Raw genomic sequence first — 23,739 nt, 5'->3', positions numbered from 1 at the left:
TTTTCTAATGATATCAACCAATTGGTTAATGATAGTTATAGAACTATAAGTTGTATAAAAAGGTTTATAAAGTCTAGAAAATGAGAAATGATGAAGTCATTGTTTATTAGTTACATTAGACTCAAACTTGAGTATGAAATAACAATATTGAAACCCTATAAGAAAACAAGCATGAGTAAACTGATGAGTACAGAGGAACTATACCAAGAGCATCCATGGATGTGAAAATTTAAGTTATTATGAAAGACTAAAATATCTGAACTTGTACAGTGACTCTTATAGATATCCAAGAGGAGTTCTTATTCAGTTATATAGGGCATTTAGAGACAACTACCTTTGGGAATGTTTGGGGTTATCAAAAAGTAGCAGAGAATCATCAGACAACCTATGCAGAAAATTATATAGGAATGAGAAGTGTACTAATTGGTTCTCTGAGAAAGCAGCTGATGCATGGAACAGACTACCAAAGGACATTAAAGCAAGCACTTGTTTAGATATTTTTAAAAACAGCCTGGACACTTATTATGGGAACAACTGTTGTGGTATATTGGTAGGCTAGAAGTGCATTAATGCCTGTGTTTGAAGTATTTGAATGTATGTATACCATTTTGTTTATTCCTAAGTAAACTCCTACCACCTCACTTTCTTGTTTCTCCTAATTACAACCAACCAATCACAAATTATGTCTAGTCTACAAATACCACTCCATCACAAAAGGTTTTCAAGTATAACCCCCCTAATAATGGGCTTATGTATATGCTAAGAACGATTACTTTCTTCCTAAGCCTCTCATTATACCACTTAGACAGTCCCATCTTTAACATGGCGGTTCTACTGCTCTTGTACTATTTGCATTCCATCTTGCTATATAAAATGGAGGTGTGCATAGTTGCAGCGGCTCTATGCTCTCCTTCTTGATTCTTGTTTTCTGTGTTTTTTGTGTTCATATGTTTGTTCTTCACTGTTAAGTTCAGTCAGCCTGATCTTAGACACAGTCGGCAAGATCTCTTGCATATCGGATTGTAGCACTGTCAGGCTGTTACAAGTGAATTCTTACAGTCATATGACGTAACAAAAGTAAATAACAAGAACACCAGGCTCTCCCTGGATTGTTGTCAGCCCAGGCAAGAGATGAAGGGGGCGAAGACACATGAAGCAAAAGTGCGGCTGCAGGTCCAGCCTACACGCTAGGTTAAGGAACCCCCTCATAGTCCATCTCTTCCCAGCATATTTCTTGCTAATGCCAGATCTATTGCAAACAAAATGGATGAACTTCAGCTACAGATTTCTGAGATCAAACTTGTAAGAGACTGGTGCATTTTATTATTTACAGAGACACGGCTACACTTGTGTATACCAGATGCAGCCACTGACCTTGCAGAGCACACGGCTTTTTGGTGGGACAGGAATAAAGACTCTGGTAAGAGCAGATGTGGGGGGGCTTTGCATCTTCGTGAATAACAGCTGGTGTGCCAACACAAAGACTGTTGACAGTTACTGCTCTCTTGAGCTGGAGTATATAGTATGATAATCAAATGCAGGCCCTTTTACTTACCTCAGGAGGTCACTGCTGTTATAGTTACAGCTGTTTACATCCCACCAGATGGTAATGCTTGCACAGCTGTAGGTCACCTGTTTGACATCATTAGCTTGCAACAAAACATCCATCCTGAAGCTGTTCATATCATAGCTGATGATTTCAATCAGACAAACTTAAGGTCAGTTCTCCCCAAATTTCATCAGTACATCAAATGTGTAACCAGGGAGGAAAATACACTGGACAAGGCCTATTCAAATATCAAGGATGCCTATAGGGCAAAACAGCAGCCTCATCTAGGCCAGTCAAACCATTTGTCCATACTTTTGACTACAGCATACACTCCTCTTGTTAGAAAAGACCAGATTACTACAAAGATTGTTAAGATATGGCTGGAAGGTGCAGTCTCGCAGCTACAGGATTGCTTTGAAAGATCTAACTGGGACATTTTCGAAGATCAGGATCTGGAAGAGTACACATCAATGGTACTCTGCTACATAAAAACCCATGTTGGCAATGTAACTATCAGCAAGCACATTCTTGTGTACCCTAATCAGAAGCCCTGGATGACAAAGGAGGTCAGACCTCTTCACAAGCACCACAATACAGCCTTCAGGTCTGGCAACAGAGTATTTTACAGTGTGGTAAAGCCAACCTAAAGAAAGCCATCAGAGAGGCTAAAGTGACTTATAAAAGGAAGATAGAGGACCACTTCACCAACAAGGACCCAAGATGACTATGGCAAGGGATTCAGCACATCACCAATGATAAAACCAGTAACTGTATGGCTGTTGATGGAGATGCCTTAATGGTAGAGGAACTTTAATTATTTTTTCACCCATTTTCAGGTGGAAACAACAGAGACAGTCACTCCTAGGCACCAGCAGATAGGCCACAGCAGTCTCACATCATCTGTACCAGCAACCACACTTTCACAGTACAAGAGCATGATGTAAGACATGTGATCAAAGCAGTTAATACAAGAAAGGCTGAACGCCTGCATGGACCAACTCTGTGGAATCTACATAAAGATCTTCAACCTATTTCTGTATGTCTACTATTCCATCTTGTCTGAAGTCAACTATCTTCATTCCACTGCCAAAGAAACCTGTCATCAGTAGTCTTAATGACTACCATCCAGTGGCATTTACTCCAGTCATCATGAAGTATTTTGAACAACTGGTTCTGCGCCACATCAAGAACAGTCTCCCAGTTATCTTGGATACATACCAGTATGTTTACAGAGCAAATAGGTCTATGGAAGATGCCATCTCCACTGCCTAACACACTGCATTTTGTCATCTTGAGCAGCAGGGGAGCTCTGTGAAGATGCTCTTTGTAGACTTTAGTTCAGCTTTCAACACAGTTATCCCAGATAGACTGGTCACTAAACTCGCTAGCCTAGGACTTTCAGAACCTACCTGCCATTGGATTAAACATTTTTTGACTAGCCATCCTCAGATGGTTAGACTAGGCCTGTACCTCTCCTCCACTCTCAGGCTAAACACTGGTGTTCCACTAGGCTATGTACTGAGCCCCCTTCTGTATACTGTTTACACCCACGTCTGTTTCCCCTATCATCAATAATCACTAAAACCATCATTAAGTTTGCAGATGACACTGCAGTGGTTGGAATTAGTTCGGTAGGAGATGAGACAGCATACAGAGATGAAGTTCAAAGACTGGCTGCATGGTGTACTTAGAACAACCTTGCCCTGAACTCTGCCAAATCAAAAGAACTCATAATAGATTTCTGAAGGCACAATGCCAATCACAACCCAATATACGTCAATGGAGACAGTGTGGAAAGGGGTTCTGCCTTCAAATTTCTAGGTGTACATGTGGCAGAGGATCTCTCTTAGTCCATAAACACCATACAGGCAGTCAAAAAGGCAGAGCAGAGACTCCATTTCCTGAGGATCCTCAGGAAAAACAACATGCAAGAGAAGCTACTGGTGTCCTTTTACAGCTGTTTTAATAAAAGTGTGCTTACATGATGCATTTCTACGTGGTATGCCAACAGCTCAGTGGCAGACAGGAAGACTCTTTCAAAGATCATTAACTCTGCTCTGAAAATCACTGGCTGCTCACCACCCTCTTTGGAGGAACTCTTCAGCTCTCATCGTCTTAGCAGGGCAACCAACATCTTGAAAGACCATTCTCACCCTAGACATCACCTGTTTGAGTTGCTGCCTTCTGGCAGATGGTTCAGGTCCATTCCATCTTGGACAAACAGACTTAAAAACAGTTTCTATCCCAGAGCCATACGTGAACTGAACAATGCTAAATACTCACATTGATACAGGTAACAGCCATTTGCACTATAAGGTATATGCTTACATTCTTCTGCACCTTACTTTATTCCTTTCGTGTGCAATATACTCAAGTGCAGTTCCTTAGTTGTTTACTGCATTCCATTGTATAATATTGTATTGTACTGTATTGCATTCTCTTATTTATTCAGGTTCATTATATGTGAATGCACCTTAGAAGATAGCTGCAAATTTTGCTGTACTTGTGCAATGACAAAGGAATCCTTTCAATTGTCAAGTTTTCTGACTTCCTAAAACAGATCAGCAATCAGTAAAGAAACAGTACCAGCAGCACACCTTGAATATGATCATCCTCTTGCTGTTACAGCCTCTTGTTGTGTCTTTCGGCTTTTCCTGGTTAGGGGTCGCCACAGCGGAACTCCAGTCCGCTAATGATTGGCAGTAGATTTTTATGTGCCGAGTTGCCGGCCCTGATGCACAACCTTCAATGAAGGTATGCCCATTCATGCATGTCTCCACACAGAAGATGCTCTAGCTGAGAATCAAACAGGACAACGTCTTACTGTGAGGCAACAACGCTACCGCAGAAAAAAATATTTTACAAGTAACTGGTAAAAAGGTGTGCAACTTCATTACTTTTCCCCTCAACATGAACACCACTGTCCATTCTCAGTCCAATAAACAGGACACCTTCTCCTAGCCTCCCTTCTTTAGAAACTTCTGAAAACCTGTACTCATATTCTTCACTAGGCAACTAACTGTCTGGCAGTCCCGCCACATTTCTATATCACTTCTGTACAAACTTGCATGTAGTGATCAAAACTTCTCTATTTCATGTCTCAAAGACTGGAATGCTGTCCTCTCAGATTTAAAAAAAAAAAAAATCAGAGTATTGTATCCCTTGTTCTGCAAACTTCTCAAAAGTCATTTATTAAAAATGCCAAAAGCAAGTGGTAACATTCCTCCCTAACTACATATAGTCGCCCTGGGATTCACAGAATTTCTCTCCACCCACGTTAATTGCCCAATGAGAGAAATTCTGACACAGAGACATGATATAATAAAAATGAGAAAGACCTCATTAGTGTCTTATTACCATGTCACTCAGTCAAATGCTGTCTCACACACACACATAGTCTTGCAGTACTTACCTGTTTTGGAAATAGCAGACCCTCTGCTGCCTTAAGGAGCAATGAGCATTCACCATCGGACTGCCATGTTCACTTTACAATAGATTTGAAATAGCAAGCTTGTCTTTGAATTGCTCCTCCATGCTATTTTAGTCTAGTTGTACAACTCTGGGACAGATCACATGGAAACTTTACATTAAAATGTATATGAAAATGTGTTAATAATTTAATAAGATGAACAATCCATTCCAGGGCATGGGTTAACTGAGAGTTTATGTTCATCTAGCTAATTGACGGTACTCCGTTTTCAGTTATGCACATCCCACTGCACATAGAGGGTCCATTAATTCTCATTTGAAAATGGAAGTAATAAAAATTCTAAACCCAACTGCAGAATGATCATACTCCATTAGAGTAATAATGTCCAGGGAAAACCCAGTGAAAAGTCTGTCACATCACAGTAAATAAACCACCATAAATCAGGGAGAAAAAAGGAGATGGTCATCATGCTAAAGACAGCTGGAGAATAACACAACAACAACAACAAAACAAAAATAAAAGTAAACAGAACAACACATAAATAAACACCAATATCAATAAACCCAACAAAATTGTAATCAAAAACAAAGAATAAATGCAGATGGAAGATGGCACCATATTAAATTGATATTAAAAAGAAACACATACAAAAATAATCTAACAATATAAACATAAATTCAGCAACAAATAAATTAAAAATAAAGCACTAACTTTTTAGTAAGTATGTGCCCCATTTAACCACAATCCATATAACAAATTAAAATATACATACATACATACATACATACATACACACAAAAGATGGCATAAGATGCAAACTCTTTCCTAATCCTATGCAGATACCTAGTACTCAAAAGCTTAAGCACCCACAGAACAATATTAAAGTGCAGCAGTATAGAAAACATTAATTAAAAAGGGATACCTTATGCCAAAAACATACAAAATAAAATAACATTTAAAATATATACATTAAAAATACTGAACTGTAAATTATTTCATAAAAAGGAACTCATTTTCTAAGGGCAATAATGTCTTCCAGGGTGGGAGTTACAGGGAAATAACAGACTTTCCTGGGGTGAAGGGGCCCTCTACTTCATAATACCCTTCAGTAGTATGTGATTTTGCTGAAGAGCCCCACCCTGTCAGGCACTATTGCTTGTTTATAAAACACAGGAATGTGGATCAATCATCCTAGCCAATTAGGACCGCCCATTCATTCCTGCAGCAGGGATATTATATGGCAATAATCCATGACAATGTGTGAGTAATACAGGATTTACACCAGCCAGAGAGTTGGCATGGTTTCATCATGAGGGCAAAGACTGAGTGTTTAAGCAAAGCCAGCCATGAGAAAATCCTGAGTTACATACAACCAATCATGTTTAATTGCTATTGTACAATGACTCCCGATTAATATTCAAAAACTTGCATGCTGATTGGTCAGCGTGCACGTTGTAAATCAGAGTTATAGTAATGGAAAAAGGTCCGGTCGCCCGGACTTTTTCCATTACTATAACTCTTTTTTTTTACTGCAATGGAGAACGCAAGATCTCCTTTGCTTCACACTGTCTCGCTATGTTAAACTCCTTTAACATAGCGGGACAGTTTGTAAAAAGCAACGGAGATCTTGCTTTCTCTGTTGCTTTTTTTCAAAACTGTCTCGCTATGTTAAATGGGTAAAAAAAAAAAACATTTAACATAGCAAAACAGTTTGCAAAAAGCAACGGAGATCTTGCTTTCTCCATTGCTTTTGCCCACAGCTCTGATGTACTGTGTAGGCATATGCATGCGCAGTACATCAGAACTGCCGCAGAATACCAGACAGCTGCGGAAGGGCAGCAAGAAGGCATTATACAATGCCATTATTTAAGAAAAGTAATTATTTTTTTTCTTAAATAATGTCATTGTATAATATAGCAATAAACCACGCCTGGGTGTGGGTAATGCTGGATTTACCCATGGTTGGCTTTGTTTGGCCACTCAGGCTTCGCCCTCGTGACCAAACCACACCAACCGTGGGTAAATCCAGCATTACCCACACCCAGGCGTGGGTTATTGCTATATTATATAATGACATTATTTAAGTTAAAAAAAATCTTAGATTTTTCTCAATAATATAATTCTTATAAGTGGATTTTATTATTCTTCTGATGGGTTCTTGTGGTCTTTGGTATCCAAGTTATATTCTGTATACGGTCAGGGTCTGTAAATGGCTGCACAAGTACATTGCTGTCTTTTTTTAAGGTATTGAATAGTCTGTATGGCCTGTGTACCTCTCAGCTAGCTAGATTTTCACAAAATGTCCGGATGTTTGCCTAATATTTTGAGTCCATTCTTTGTAAACGCTGTGGTTTTCTATCAAATCCCTGAGGACTGACATCATTGAATAATTACAGACATTTCTGTTTCAGTCATGGTAACAGTTTGTAAGGTATGCTATGGAGCTTCTTGTAGAGGTGCTCCCGACACTGTAATCCATGAGCTTTTTTTTATGTATTCTAGTGTGGAAAGATTTTTTTTTAATTATTTATATTTATATATTTTTTACAGTTTACATTTTCTTCTTACAAGTGAGGGGAGGTGTAAATTTTAAATAGTTTTGTTAGTCTATTACAAAGTTAATAGAACAGGTTTTGGCATGAATGTGCATTCTCTGAAAAACAAAACTCAAATGCCTGGTATTACTGACATATAGAAATTGTAAATAATTTCCAAGAAAATCAAAAATTTGACAAGGGATGGGAAAATATGAGGACAATCAGGGACTTTCTGCAAAAAGCTGAGAGTCATGGTTACTGGCAGTACCACTGACTGTACTATCAGTAAGCATGCCTCTCAACTGTCCAGAACTGCCCAAAGTTCTGGAGAATATCCCTGCTTTTTCTCATAGTTTGCTCTGTTCCTCACAGAATAGGTTAGATGAGTTATCTGGGATATCCCAATAGAAAGTGGACAGACTTCTTTCTATTGGTATATGCACAATTTATAGCAGGCACACTGATGGGGTTCTTTTTTTGTATAGTAACAATCCTTTATTATATAATTTATCTTTCTTAATTTCCTTCCTCATATTGATGCTGGTTATCTCATACTGTATGTGATACAAACTCCCAAATCAGAAAATATTAAAACAAAGCAAGAAAAATATCCAGTAATGGACAAACTTACAAAAGAAATGCAAACAGATACCAACAAACTTTAAAAAATTCTCACGAAAGATCGAGTTATGAACATATTCCATACAAACTTTAAATCACATTACATTTCTGTGCTTGTCCACATTTCAGTGTTCCTATGTGCAAATTACATTAAAGTATTAGATGTTCATTTTTTTTTTCTTTTAATTTGATTTATGTTTTTAATTTATGGGAAAGTGACACATTGAGGTGTGGAATTTAATTGTTCGAGATCTAGAATGTTATTATGTTTCTCTGTTAAGCAACATGGAGAATAAGGCAGCCATAACTTTTTTTTCTTAAATCTAGTAGTCTGTTTTAAGACTTTTTGGTGGCAGACTTCTTTGCATGTGTAATTCTTGATTTATAATCATTTTCCCATTTTTGAAATCTAATAAACTTTTACTGCATAATGTTTTATTTGGATTCAGTTGAGAGATTACAGGATAAATACCTTCAGTTATACATGCAGAGGGCAGGTTGCTAGTGAAAGAAGTGGCCAAGAGCAAAGAAAACACCAGACCCTGTAACATAAAGATGCTCCCTGGGATGCATTGCTCAAGAAAACACTAGAGAACTACACGTAGAAAAAGTAGCCAGGGCCTGGGAGTGCTGTAGAATTCACATTTTGGTTTCTACAAGCTGCAGTTTCCTTGAACAGGTTGTGACTTTTCCTAACATGCGAAAGGCAGAAGCACTCTGTCATTTCCCTGACTGGTTGCATGCATATTTGGTCTGATATTTAGTGCAGAGAATTGAGGTTATGAGCTGTTAACAATCTGCTTTCCATGATCTGGTGTTTAATTCCCTCTGTCTCCATTTGCCTATTATGAGACTCTGAGCAAGTCACTTAACCAGACATTGTTCTGGGGTAATTGTGAAATCACTCTAGGCTCCTCAATGGTCTCTACTAACTGCTACCTACCTATATAGTGCTCATGTTAATGTATGTGTGCATCAGTCTTCAGGACAGCCAGCGGGTCTATATCAGAACATCGAAGTTTTAAAACTTTGAATGTTCTAATATCGACCCGTTTTGAGCGAACACTAAAAATAGCAAAGCTGCAGAACACCGAATTCTTTCCTAGGGAAAGAATTTGGTTGGCCGGTTCTGTGGCTTTGCTATCTTCAGCACTGTGGTGGAAATTTACGGATCGGTTTCCGGTAAGTGTGCGATTGTGTGGTTGTTAGGATTAGGGTGTAGGTTAGGTGAGTTAGGGTTAGGGCGTGGGTTAGGTGAGTTAGGGTTAGGGCGCGGGTTAGGTGAATTAGGGTTAAGAGCGGGTTAAGTGAGTTAGGGTTAGGACGCGGGTTAGATGAGTTAAGGTTAGGGCGCAAGTTAGGTGAGTGTGCGATAGTGACAGACCTTAGGGTTAGGGTTTGGGTTAAGGTAAGTGGATAAATAGTAGTGTATGTATAGTTTAGTGTAGGGTTAGTTGTAGGATTATAAGTGTATGTGTGTGTATTGATGTTTTTTAGGTGTGCTTGTGTTGTGTGTATGTGTTTCGGAATAGCAAATTTTTCCCATTCGATATTATGTGGTTTAGAAATTTTAGGTTCGATGAAATAGCGTTCGCTATTTTCATCTTTCGATAACGTGATATAAACACCAGCCAGCCACCATGGCCTTCTGATTGTCATGGCAGTGACCAGCTGTGTGTCCCCTACTATCAGATATCAGTGGTATGCTAGATGCAGCTTTGCCATGCCAATGCTGTTATTGCTGGCGCAATATATACTTTCAAAGAGTCTCTTCCAAGGATTACTATCCCTGAATGTGTATATTTGCAGTACATTGCCCTGCAACTTCCCAGTCTGAACCTACTTAAAACACAATGGCAATTATGAATGAGTCAGGTCAAAATGTTTAACGGTTAAAGTTCTGAATGTCTTAAGATATTCTGTAAAAGTTTAACCTGACAACATCTGATCAAATCATATTTTTTAAAATCCAAGTTGCTCATTGTAGCATAGATGATTTTCTCTTTAAAATATTGTTTGGGAAATACTTTTGGAACCAAACTGTACACTTTCTATGTATTTTCAGATATGGAGTATGGCCTTATAACTTCTTTAAGAAGCTTAACATTCCTGGACCCACACCGTTTCCATTTATTGGAACATTCCATCATCTGAGAAAGGTAAGTTCATTTTCAGCAGGTAAGTTGCACTGGGTTTGTATGGAGAATTGAGAAAATGATAATTTTTTTGGTAACACAGAGATCTACATACCTGTGTTTTTTTTTACTATAAGAATTCCAAAATTATAGAAATGTTTACATGGTTTTATTCTTTGTGGGCTAATCTAACACACACTGCAGGAGTACTGAAAATAATATAAATGCATGACTGTGTGATTTACAAACAAACATACAAAATCAGTTCTTCCATTTCAAAAGCTGATTCTGTTGTCTCTTTGCAAAATTATCTGTAGCCTAAGAGTTGAATGCTTGTTGTGCCTGTATTTTTATGAAGAAATTCATAACTTGTTTATGGTATAATATAAACTGTTCAAGTGAATTTTTGCAGGTGAAATTCTCTGATAGTATTATGCATAAAAATGTGTGATTTCAGAAAACTTCACAGCAAAATGATTTTCTGAAATAAAAATGCCTACAGCGTATATTAAAAGTAAATGCTGATGGAAAAAACTTTTGTATAGTTCATTATGGGGACTGCCCCCTGCACTTCTAGAACTATATGTATTGGCTGAAATTGCTGCATCTTAGTATTGATAGCATATTTTATTGTAAGGCAAGCATATGTCTTAAAAACATTAATTTTCTGCATATTTCTTGTAAAAAAGAGCTATGATACATTCCTGTGTCAGAGAGCTGCAGTTATGAATAACTAAAGAACTTGCCCTCACTCAGTTTAATTAGTTGCCATAACCAAGCTGTCTAAATAACGCAGTGTGAAATTTTCTCATAATATATTTAGAAACAGTAAAATCTGTAAAAAAATTGCCTTGGAATTCAGAAACATGCCTAATAAAGCCATGCAAAGGCTGCATCAGAGAAGCAGAGTGGTACAATGCAGCTTGAAGGAAATTATCAATTAAGAAGAAATGTAGCACTTGTATGTTTGACAACTTAAGAAACTCAATTCCAAAAAAGACAATGTCAGTAAGGAGAGAGGTGTTTTGTGACTGTGCTTAGACAATACTGAAACAGGAGTACTGAGCTTTGCATGCATGTGAGCACACAAGTGCACAGATGCAAATCAGCACTGATATGGAAATAAGTTAAACCACAATAAGTAGTTCTCCGCAATGTTCCTCTGAAGTGTTATTTATTCTGAAAGTAGCTGACTGCAAGTCAGACTGTTAACCAGTCACGAGTGGATTCCCACAGGGATCGGTCTGGGGTCCTCTCCTGTTTGGTATCTACTTCTCAGAAGTCTAGGCCAACACGAAGGGACTCTGGCTGACAAAGTTCACAGACAATTGCAAGTTGGGAGCTATTATTAACTCCCCAAGTGATGTTGACATCCTACAAAAAGGCCTCACTGAGACCAGTGGCTGGTGTCAGAACCATGGCCTTAAACTCAATGCCAGAAAATGTGCTGTCATCCCCCTTGGGAAAAACCCGGTTCCCTTGAATTGCCACATTGATGGTAGTCCACTGAACACAGAAGGCATTATAAGAGATCTGGGAACACAGGTTGACAGTAACCTCTCTTTTAACCACCACGTTGCCACTGTGGTCAGAAAATCCTTCTATGTGGCACATCTCGTTACTAAGGGTTTTGCATCCAGGAAGAAAGAAGTCATTGTCTCCCTCTACTCTTCCCTCATTAGGCCAATCATATTGTACAATGCCCCATTTGGCATGTACCTCCCTAGACACCTGCAACAACTGGAGAGGCCGCAAAAGTACCTCACAAAGAGGATCGTATACCTTATACACTTGTCCTATATGGACAGATTAAAAAAACTCCAACTATTCTCTGTCTCATATCGCCTACTTAGAGGCAATCTCTGCTTGACTTACAAAGCCATGTCTGACCCAGCTGTGTTAGAAATGCTACAGCTAAAGAAATCCCAATCCCTCTGCACCACACACTCCATAGACCTCAATCTCATTACCACAATCAACCAGAACTTGCTAGAGGGACAGGTTCATAACCCAGAGACTGCCCATGCTATGATGTAGACTTTCCATACATGTCAAACAGAGCACCTCACTGGCCCTTTTCAAGAGAAATCTTGATAAGTGAATGGGAAATAGAAAATTCACCCCGGGGATCACTCCAGTGGCTCTACTTGACAGAGGCACTGGGAACTAAGGTTGGATGGCATGATGCCAGGGTAATCCTATGGGCTAGGCTTGTAAAAGCTCCAGGGCCAATAGCCTAGTAAACACCTATGAACCTATGAAATGGAGAGGAAATGGGAGTAAAGAAAAGTCAGAAAGGAGGAAGGTCAAGCTGAGGAACAGATGGTGGAAGGACACAGAGAATGTTAAATGGAAGGAAGTGTAAACTTTTTTGGTTGGGACAGCTGCCCATTTTCTTTTTTCATCAAGAATGGTAGATGGAGGACATAAGGAGAAGTAATGAAATGGAAGGATGGTGTAGCTATGTAAGTAGAGTCTTGCAACAAACATAAAAGGCAGACAAAGGCCAAAAAAGAAGGTCCTAATGCTAAGGGGGGTTGATAATGAATATATAGGAATCCTGGCATAGAAGGCAAGCTGTGAAGGAGAGAACTGGATAGCAAACAGAACAGGAAAGTAACACACAAGGAAGAGGATCATCATGTTGGAGGATAGGATGGGGACCCAGCTACTGATCTCTCAGCTTGGTCCATACCCAGGAAGAGGTCAGTCACCTCCATGATTGCCTTCCCCACTTGACCCTACCTCAGATGGCACTCAAGGCACTGCATGATAGCAGTGCAAATGTGCAAGCCACAGAAGGACCCTCTGAAGGCAACCAATGTGAGCACTCAGTTGCCTGTCCACAAACTTCAAGGATTTCTTATGTCCTTGTCCACTCCCATAGTGCCCTTTTTAGGCAATGTCAATCTTCTAAGCAAAACAGAATCAGGGTAACATAAAGGCACTGCTTCTCACTGCTAGGAGCTTTAACAACAGCCTCCACTACCTATAAGCTGTCTTTACCCTGGAAAACATTGATATATGCATTGTCACAGATATGCCGTGCTGCAGTATATCTGGAAATATAAAATAACAGTCCCAAAAGTAAGTCCCAACAGGTTAGGTGAGTAGATAAATGTAAAAATATCCCTCCAAACTGAGTAGAAGGCAGCTGTAGCAAGTAATAGCAGCCAGAGAACTCCAAGCAGAATGTAAAAAACTTTTAATAACGTAGCGTAAGCGCTTTCATAACATCAGTTACTTCCTCAGATGCATAAAAACAGTGCATAAAAATCACATATATATATATATATATATATATATATATATATATATATATATATATATATACACCACACACACACACACACACACACACACACACACCAAAGACATGTAGAGAAACCAATCATGTTCCACATATTTCCCTCCATTTTTTAAAAAAAAACTATAAACCAATTAAGATTTAAAGGAACAACAGCTAAAACAACAAATGTGCATGTAAAAAAACCCATACATTAAAGCCCATTGGTAGATTATTCTGTCATACTATGGAAAAAAACTTGTATTGATTCATATATATATTCATCTTAATCAAACATAATAATTCACCTTTTAATTCTCCTTCCTTTTAACACAGGTTTCAAGGGGACCATATCATTCAATCCAGAGCCCCTATGGGCTCCCATGCGTAGAATACATTTTAACTCTTGTGTTTCCGTTTTGTTAATTCTATCCCCTATTCTAGAACTCTCCTGTATAACTTGCAAAACCTGAAACTTAAATTGATGACTCCCTTCTTCAGTTAATACATGTTTAGCGGTGGCACTGTACTCACGTTTCATCCTTGTACAGTAATCATGGTTTCTAATTCTTTCCCTCAACCTGCGATTTGTTTTACCTATGTAAAACTTAAAGCAGGTGATGCAGTGGGCAATATAAACCAGGTTTTTAGTGTTGCAATCAGGTTTTAATGAATGCAGTTGTCATCTATGGTAACAAAGGTGAACTACACTTGCCGATATTCATGTAGAGCTGATTATATACGCTGTGCTTGGGAAGACAATACATTTGAAACATTTATTAATTGCTCTCTATATATAGTATATTTGGTCACATGTTCATTATGTGACCATTTCTATGTTGGAAAGACAGTAAGACAATTTAAGGAGAAACTATCCAAACATATAAGTGACGTCAGACTCAAAGATTATAAGAATCCTCTTGCCAAACATGTCAGGGACAATGAAGGACATAATTTCAAGTTCAGAGTGCTTAGAATTGTTCTAACCTCAGAAAGGGGAGGTGACAACAACAACAGACTGGAGCAGGAAGAAATGTATTGGATTGGAAAACTACAAGCTCATAGAAGACCGGGACTGAACACTACATTTCCCATGAAACCAGCGCTCAAGAGGCATGGTTTGAGAAGATGTGTGTGATGTGACATCACCCGTTATCTAGCACTCTATTGGTAGAGAGCAGTTTTTAAACAGGCGCTAACTGCACAGTACACATGGATCTGATGAAGGGTTATTGAGGAGACCTGAAAGCGCTCATCCTTTGTCCTGTTTGTTTTTTTATTTTTGTTTTTATTTTTATTTTTAAGTTATTGTTCGATGTGAATAAATGCTTGATGGTTTTAATGAATGCAGTTGTCGTCTATGGTAACGAAGGTGAACTACACTTGCCGATATTCAGGTAGAGCTGATTATATACGCTGTGCTTGGGAAGACATTTGAAACATTTATCTTATGGCTGCTCAACCAAATGTCTTGCTGAGCTTTTTTTCATGTGGAGTACAATCGTAAGCAAACACCTGTAGGTGTTGCAACAAACAAACAAACTTTTGTGTTGAGAAGTGGTAGTGGAACAAACCTGCCCTGGCCGTGGTCTCATACTCTATTTTTTCAGCAGTACACTCCTGTTTGGTTCTAGTTTTGATATATATATATATATATATATATATATATATATATATATATATATATATATATATATATATATATATAAACCAATACAAGTTTTTTTCCATAGTATGACAGAATAATCTACCGATGTGCTTTAATATATGGGGTTTTTAACATGCACATTTGTTGTTTTAGCTACAGTTCCTTTAAATCTTAATTGGTTTATAGTTTTTTAAAAAATGGAGGGAAATATGTGGAACATGATTGGTTTCTCTACATGTCTTTGGTGTGTGTATATATATATATATATATATATATATATATATATATATATGTTTGTGTGTGTGTGTGTGTGTGTGTGTGTGTGTGTGATTTTTATGCATTGTTTTTATGTGTCTGAGGAAGTAACTGATGTTATGAGAGCGCTTACACTACGTTATTAAAAGTTTTTTACATTCTGATTGGAGTTCTCTGGCTACTGTTACTTGCTACAGCTGCCTTCTACTTGGTTTGGAGGGATATTTTTGCAAATATCTGGAAATATACTAAACAGGCTTCACTATTTGTGCATTATTTGCAGAGTTTTTCCACTCTTACCTACATTAAAGTGCTTTTTTTACCATTGTTTTCAGCTGCTGAGTTTCTGCACTTCCACCTGACTCTAAGTGCTGTCTGTTTCATTTACTATTTTAAGTGAAAACGAAAAAAACCAAAACCACTGTAGAAAACCAAAAGGTACACGGACTCCTTGCACCAACAAACAACCAGATAGTCAAAATCTGAACGCAAATTTATTATTTTTAACAAGCGTTTTCGCCACTGAGTAGTGTGGCTTCTTCAGAGAAAAACATTGACAATAATGTCATTTGCACGCTCAATTTAAATAAGAAACTAACAGGAAATGACATCACATTGATTAAAAACCATTCTGTGCAAATTTGCATAGAATTAATATAGTAAATAAGTCTTGTTACAAAGTTAATGTAAACCAGTGATGGCGTATTATCACAAATTAAGTTCAATCACTAAGGAATGAGTTGTATGATCATATATATATAAACAATTTTAACTATTTTAAGCAGTAAAATAACAGTCCAGTTCTATGACTTTAATTACAAGCCAGTCCTCTATTCATTGTCACTTAATATGATCAATGGACTGTAAAGTCAAACCAAAGATCATTACAAAAATACTGTATATAAAATATATTAAATAAAATTGTGTGACAAAATATATTAAAAATGTCTAATTCAATACTAAATAAAAATAACAGAATACGAATAAACGCATGTTGAATCACATGAGTAAATCACTAAAATGTGAATATATCAAAAGATAAAATATATCACCGACTCACATTGCAAAGCAAAAAGGTGCACTATAATATGTTGGACAAAGTACACTACCTTAAATAGCTCCTCATTCTCAAAACGTCAGAAATATTGCAGTTTTCATTGAGACCCGGATAGCAAAAAGCGTCCGTTCTCAACTGCCACTCCAACTCACGGGTTTCCAAAAGCAATGATATAGGACCCCCACGAATGTTAGTTTTTACTTGGTCAACGGCCATAAATGAGAAACAATGGCCTGGAAAGTTGTCTATATGTTTGGCTAAAGCATTGGTGTCATTTTTCTTCTTAATAGCATACATATGTTCATAGACACGATCACGCAGTCTACGATCGGTCTTACCTATGTAAAAGGAGGGGCAACACTCACAGAAGGCCACGTACACTATAGATCTACTCTCACAATTAAGTGGGAATTTAATGGTGTACTTCCTATCCCTTAATGTGCAAGTCTGACCCGTCCTCACTTGACACCAGTTGCAGAAGCCACATGGGTACATACCGGTTCGTTTATTGAAACCTTTACTGGAGAAATCCCTTTGTAGAAGCTCTTTAAGGTTATTATTTCTTTTGAAAATGAAGTTGGGAACAAGTCCCAATTTCTCTGTTAAACCAGGACTACCCAAGATAAATTGCCAGTTCTTCCGTATTATTGAGATTATAGCCCTAGAATTGAGACTATAAGTAACGACGTAACTTAATGAAAAGTCACGTCCATTACTACTACTAATGTTGTCAAGTGGTAAATCAGTAATACTACTGGGCAGTGCTGGCACATCAGAATTCAAGGAGTCCAATCTTGATTGGGCTTGGTAGAGGATAGGTTTAAAAAAAACACTCAACCTCTTTGTTACAACCTCAAAAGTAAGCTCTTCTACCAGTTGTTTCGGGTAACCCCTATTAAGAAACATATTGCCAAGCAGGTCACACTCACTCTGAATGTCAGCTAACATGCTACACATTCTCCCCGCTCTAACCAACTGACCCTTCACAATAGCTCTCTTTTGTTTAAGGGGGTGTTGGCTAGAAAAGTGCAGGAAAGAATTGCAATATGTCGGTTTTCTGAAAACATTTGATGTGTAAGCATTCATGCCAACATCCTTACGTAGTTTCACGTCCAAGTAATCAATATCCGATACCGAAAACTTAAACGTGAATTTAAGAAATTCCGTTGTACTATTTAATGAGTTGACAAACTGACTAGCTTCAATATAACTACCTCGAAACAAATTAAAAATGTCGTCAAGGTATCTCGTATAGAATTGGACAAAGCCCATCAGATCTAGTGAAGAGAAAAGGAAGTTCTTTTCCCAGTACCCCATGAAAAAGTTGGCCACAGATGCTCCACAAGGGGAGCCCATGGCCACACCCTTCTTCTGCAAGAAGAATTTCTTGTCAAACAGAAAGTAATTGCATGACAAAACAACATCTAATATCTCAGTTACAAGGTCTACTTCAATTTTTGGTGCTCCAAAATCTGAAAGTAAGAGGGCCAACCATTCCAAAGCTTCCTGGTGTGGGATGGAAGTATATAGGTCCACTACATCGATGGTGAGAAAATTATTCTCACCATCGAACAGTGTACCATTAATACTTTCCAAAAAGGACCAAGAGTCCTTACATACTCCAGGAAGGTGTTTCAAGTACTTTGACAAAATCTTGTCAACTAATTTAGCACTTGGATACGTCATAGAACATCTTCCGTCCACTAGGGCCCTCATGGGTGGATTGTTGACATCCTTGTGGACCTTAGGAATGCCAAACATAACAGGAATTTTAGGCAAAGTGATGTCTATGTAGTTATAAGTGTCGAGGTCTATTTTTCCTCCCAGGAATAAATCACGGAAAAGGCCTCTCATCATATTGTGAGATCGATGTATTTCGTTAATAGATGCTTCAGTGTAGGCTGGTGTCGCCAGAACAGAAAGCATTTTCTCTATATACATAGAGTTGTCCAGGATGACTAAATACCTCCCTTATCCGGTTTAATCAACCTGACGGGATAGTGGCAAAGTTCATCCAGGAGTAGCGCCTGTTCTTTAGTAATGTTATATCCTAGAGACTCTGCTTTACTCTGGCATAACTTAAACGAATGCCTAAAATCAACCTCACAAACCTTCTCAAAAAACTGAAGAGACGGGTGAAGAGGTGGATTAAAAACACTAGGCAACTTCAAGGAATCCTGGATTATATCCACTCCATTGTTAAAAAGTAACTTCAAATTGAGCTTCCGAACAAAGCACTTCAACTCAATGATCTCCTTTGGTATATCCCCAAATCTACTCGGGACAAATGTGTAACCAAGAGCAAGCAGCTCAACCAATTCATCCCTTAATTGCAGCTCTGTGAAATTGTAGATCTTGAAATCACCCTTTTGGTTTAGAATTATTCTTGGAGCAACCTGCCCTTGGTAAGAACTAATTATACGTGCTCCAGTATCATCGCCAGTATCGCCAACGTCAATAGAGTGAAAAGAAGCGTCACCAGTATCAGTGAAACTAGCAATCATCAATTCCAATTCACCCTCTTGTTGGGTTGTCGGCGATACTTGCGTTTGCCTAAAAAATTGTTATGGTTACTATTTTTATTAGTTTGGGTGTTTTGGTTGCCTGGGTTGTTTTTCTTAAGCCCTTTAATTCTGTCACTACATCTAGGTCCCACTTCTTCCTCAACAAAGTTGTCCTCATCTACATAAGTGTCATTCAGTTCAAGGTTCACTGTTGAACCCAGTTGTCCCTGGTTAGTCCTAGTGTTAGGCTTCATGGAGTCTGGGTGTTGAAGTCTAGGATATGCACCATTGTCTTGATAGGCCAATCTGTCCCTAACAAGTTTTTTATTCTTATTCAGTTTTAACTTGACCAATAATGAATCAATACTTGACAAGGTACGGTCATAATCAAACTTGTACCTTGTGAAGTTCAAGTCTGCTTTCATTTCCTTATCCAGGACGTCAATTTCATTCAACAATACACAAACATGTTGGCTATAATGCTTAACAATCAATTCCAACAACTGCACACCCTGTTGTTGGAATAAGTCCTTTAATTCTGTATAAAAACATACATCATTCAATAAACCAGATGGAGAGAAGTTGCTTCGTAAACCCTTTGGGACCAACTTCTCTTGAATACATTGTTTAAAATAAACAATCTCAAGTTGCAGTTTTTTTAACCTGAGAATTTTATTGTCAAAAATTTTGAGCTTGTTTGCTAAGAGTTCATTACTAAAGTCATTCTTATGAGGTCCCGATATACCAGCACTCTGCTGTGAGAACTGGAAAATATCCGTGTTAGTCATCCATTCAGATAAAACAAATGGACCACATGCGTTAATATCTTGTCCACCATTAGGTACAATAGTGTCAGCAGCACGTAACTGCTGAGTAGGGCCGGCAGTTAAAACATTCAAGCCTGAATAAGCCACTACATCACTGAAAGGGCGCCCATCTCGATTGGACGTACCCATTCTAGCAATAGAGGCAGAACCACGATAAAGTTCAGTACCTGTAATGGGGTCCAGTCCGGTGCTTCCTGTGTTTTGTAGCGCAAAAGGTTGCGCTGCGGGAACCGGTAATTCTTGCCCGCTAGTAGAGCCAGAAGGTTGAGCTGCAGGAATCAATGAACCGGAACACACAGTTGAGCCGTTAAACTCAACACCACATCGAACCATCCCGGAAGTTGGAGCCGCGGAACGGCTCTTATGAACGTCAAGTCCCTCAAGTCGATCGAAGCGTGCATTCAACTGATCAAGTCTCTGGGATAATGAGACCAGCAAGGCAGGAACATCCAATGGAAGGTTTTGAGAAACCTCGGGTGCACCTGAGTCAGTAAATAAACGAGGAGTGCTGGGGCTGACAGGACTGTCCGTGGCCATAATAACAGACAAGTGAAAACGAAAAAAACCAAAACCACTGTAGAAAACCAAAAGGTACACGGACTCCTTGCACCAACAAACAACCAGATAGTAAAAATCTGAACGCAAATTTATTATTTTTAACAAGCGTTTTCGCCACTGAGTAGTGTGGCTTCTTCAGAGAAAAAACACTGACAATAATGTCATTTGCACGCTCAATTTAAATAAGAAACTAACAGGAAATGACATCACGTTGATTAAAAACCATTCTGTGCAAATATGTATGACTTTAATTACAAGCCAGTCCTCTATTCGTATCATAGTATGATCAATGGCGAATAAATGCACATTGAATCACATGAGTAAATCACTAAAATGTGAATATATCAAAAGATAAAATATATCACCGACTTACATTGCAAAGCAAAAAGGTGACACCAATGCTATAGCCAAACATATAGACAACTTTCCAGGCCATTGTTTCTCATTTATGGCCGTTGACCAAGTAAAAACTAACATTCGTGGGGGTCCTATATCATTGCTTTTGGAAACCCGTGAGTTGGAGTGGCAGTTGAGAACGGACGCTTTTTGCTATCCGGGTCTCAATGAAAACTGCAATATTTCTGCAGTTTTGAGAATGAGGAGCTATTTAAGGTAGTGTACTTTGTCCAACATATTATGGTGCACCTTTTTGCTTTGCAATGTGAGTCGGTGATATATTTTATTTTTTGATATATTCACATTTTAGTGATTTACTCATGTGATTCAACGAGCGTTTATTCGTATTCTGTTATTTTTATTTAGTATTGAATTAGACATTTTTAATATATTTTGTCACACAATTTTATTTAATATATTTTATATACAGTATTTTTGTAATGATCTTTGGTTTGACTTTACAGTCCATTGATCATACTAAGTGATAATGAATAGAGGACTGGCTTGTAATTAAAGTCATAGAACTGGACTGTTATTTTACTGCTTAAAATAGTTAAAATTGTTTATATATATATGATCATACAACTCATTCCTTAGTGATTGAACTTTATTTGTGATAATACGCCATCACTGGTTTATACTAACTTTGTAACAAGACTTATTTACTACATTAATTCTATGCAAATTTGCACAGAATGGTTTTTAATCAATGTGATGTCATTTCCTGTTAGTTTCTTATTTAAATTGAGCGTGCAAATGACATTATTGTCAATGTTTTTTCTCTGAAGAAGCCACACTACTCAGTGGCGGCGCTTGTTAAATATAATAAATTTAGCGTCAGATTTTTACTATCTGGTTGTTTGTTGGTGCAAGGAGTCCGTGTACCTTTTGGTTTTCTACAGTGGTTTTGGTTTTTTTCGTTTTCACTTGTCTGTTATTATGGCCACGGACAGTCCTGTCAGCCCAGCACTAGACTTTTATTTGACTGACTCAGGTGCACCCGAGGCTTTCAAAACCTTCCATTGGATGTTCCTGCCTTGCTGGTCTCATTATCCCAGAGACTTGATCAGTTGAATGCACGCTTCGTTCGACTTGAGGGACTTTGGCGTTCACCAAGAGCACTGCCTGCCCAACTTCCGGACGGGGTTCGGGATGTGGTGTTGAGTTTAACGGCTCAACTGTGTCAGTTCCGCCCATTGATTCCTGCAGCTCAACTCTTCTGGCTCTACTAGCGGGCAAAGAATTACCGGGTTCCACTTGCAGCAACCTTCGCTTCTACAAAACACCACAGGAAGCAATCGGACTGGACCCCAATTACAGGTACTCGAACTTTATAAATCGGTTCTGCTCTCTATTGCTAGAACGGGTACGGCCCAATCGCAGATGGGTGCCCTTTCAGTGATATGTAGTGGCTTATTCAGGCTTCTGAATGTTTTAACTGCCCGGCCCTACTCAGCAGTTACGCGTTATTGCTGACACTATTGTACCTAATGGTGGACAAGATATTAACGAGATGTGGACCATTTGTTTATCTGGAATGGATGACTAACACGATATTTTCCAGTTCTCACAGCAGAGTGCTGAGTATATGAGGGACCTCATAAGAATGACTTTAGTAATGAACTCTTAGCAATGACAAGCTCAAAATTTTGACAATAAAATTCTCAGAGTTAAAATGAACTAGTATTTAAACTTGATTCAAGAGTTGGTCAGTTAGTCATCATCTGATATATGATTAAAGGATTAATACAAGGCACGTGTAATGATGTCAGCTTGTGACACATGTTTGTTGGAAATGAGACGTCTGAATGCAAAGCTTGATGACTTGCCAGGTCAAGTTGATTCATTTTATTGGTCAGTTAAACTGAATAAAAAACGGTTAGGACAACTCAGACATGGCTATGAACTTTGCAACTCCAGACCATGAGCACTGGACATGGACAACTGGTTCAACAGTGAACTTAACTGATGACATTGTAAGATTTGTTATGGAACTGGGAAATTGTGAAATAAGTGATATCCAGATGGAATGGTTGGCCTTTTACTAATTTTGGGCACAAAAATAATAATTGTAACTGAGATATGATGTGTTTTGATGCAATTATTCCGTTGCAAGAAATCTTCTTGCATGAAGGGGGATGGTCCCCTTGGGACTCTTGGCGATTTTTTCAGGGGATTTGGAAAGAATTCTGTTTGGCTGTACCTGTTCATGTCGGAAATGGGCCAAAAAATAAGAAAAACCTTTTAAAAAACCCGGAAAAAATCAAAATTTTTAAAAAACCATTTTTGGGAAGGTATAGCCCCAAAAAAGGGAAAAAATTTTTCTGCCCGGGGGGGTTTTAAAAATTTGGTTGGGGTTTTAAAAAAGTCCCGACCCCCCAAATTCAAACCCCGGGGAAAACCACAACCCCCCGGTGGGGTGCTTTTTTCCCTTTTTGGAAATTTTTTTCGGGGGGGGAAAAACCCCGGGTCTTTTGGGGCCTTTTTTTTCCCAAAAAATTTTTTTCTTTTTAAACCAAAACCCAAAGGGGCCCCCCCCCCCGGGGTTTTGGGGGTTTGGGGTTTTTTTAAAATTTTTTTGAAAGAAAACTTGGGGGAAAAAACAAAAAAGGGTTTGGGTTTTTCCCCCCGTATTCGGATAAGGGAGGTTTTTTTGGAAATTTTCAAAAATTTTTTTTGGGGGGCCCCAAACCCTACAATTTTTTTTTTAAAAAAAAAGGGGTTTTTTTAAAAAGGCCCGCCCTTTCAAAAAAATTTTTCCAAAAATTCCGGGTTTTGGAAAGGACAAATGTCAAAACCCCTAGGGCCCGGGGAAAAAACATCAATTTTGAAAATTTTTTGTTTTTGGGGTTTTAAATTTTTAAAAAAAAAAAGGGGGGAAACTGTTGATGGTGTTTTACCATCGGGTGGGGGCTTTTTCCACCCCAGGAAATTGG

At 38.4% G+C, this 23,739-nt stretch overlaps 1 protein-coding gene across 1 annotated transcript in view; it reads left to right on the top strand.

Moving 5' to 3' along the window:
• LOC122816580 (cytochrome P450 3A30-like) overlaps window positions 1-23,739 on the top strand; it is a 336,585-nt gene that overhangs the window by 56,303 nt on the left and 256,543 nt on the right. The window contains exon 2 of the mRNA XM_044089466.1: window positions 10,203-10,296. Within this exon, the coding sequence (XP_043945401.1) occupies window positions 10,203-10,296 (94 nt within the window). The remainder of the gene's footprint in view (window positions 1-10,202; window positions 10,297-23,739) is intronic.

The sequence above is a fragment of the Protopterus annectens genome, chromosome 12.part0, assembly GCF_019279795.1.
Source record: "Protopterus annectens isolate FY-2018-M chromosome 12.part0, PAN1.0, whole genome shotgun sequence".
NCBI classification, from domain to species: Eukaryota; Metazoa; Chordata; order Ceratodontiformes; family Protopteridae; genus Protopterus; species Protopterus annectens.
Note: the sequence above shows the minus strand (reverse complement) of the source record. Positions and strands in the feature narration are given on the sequence as shown.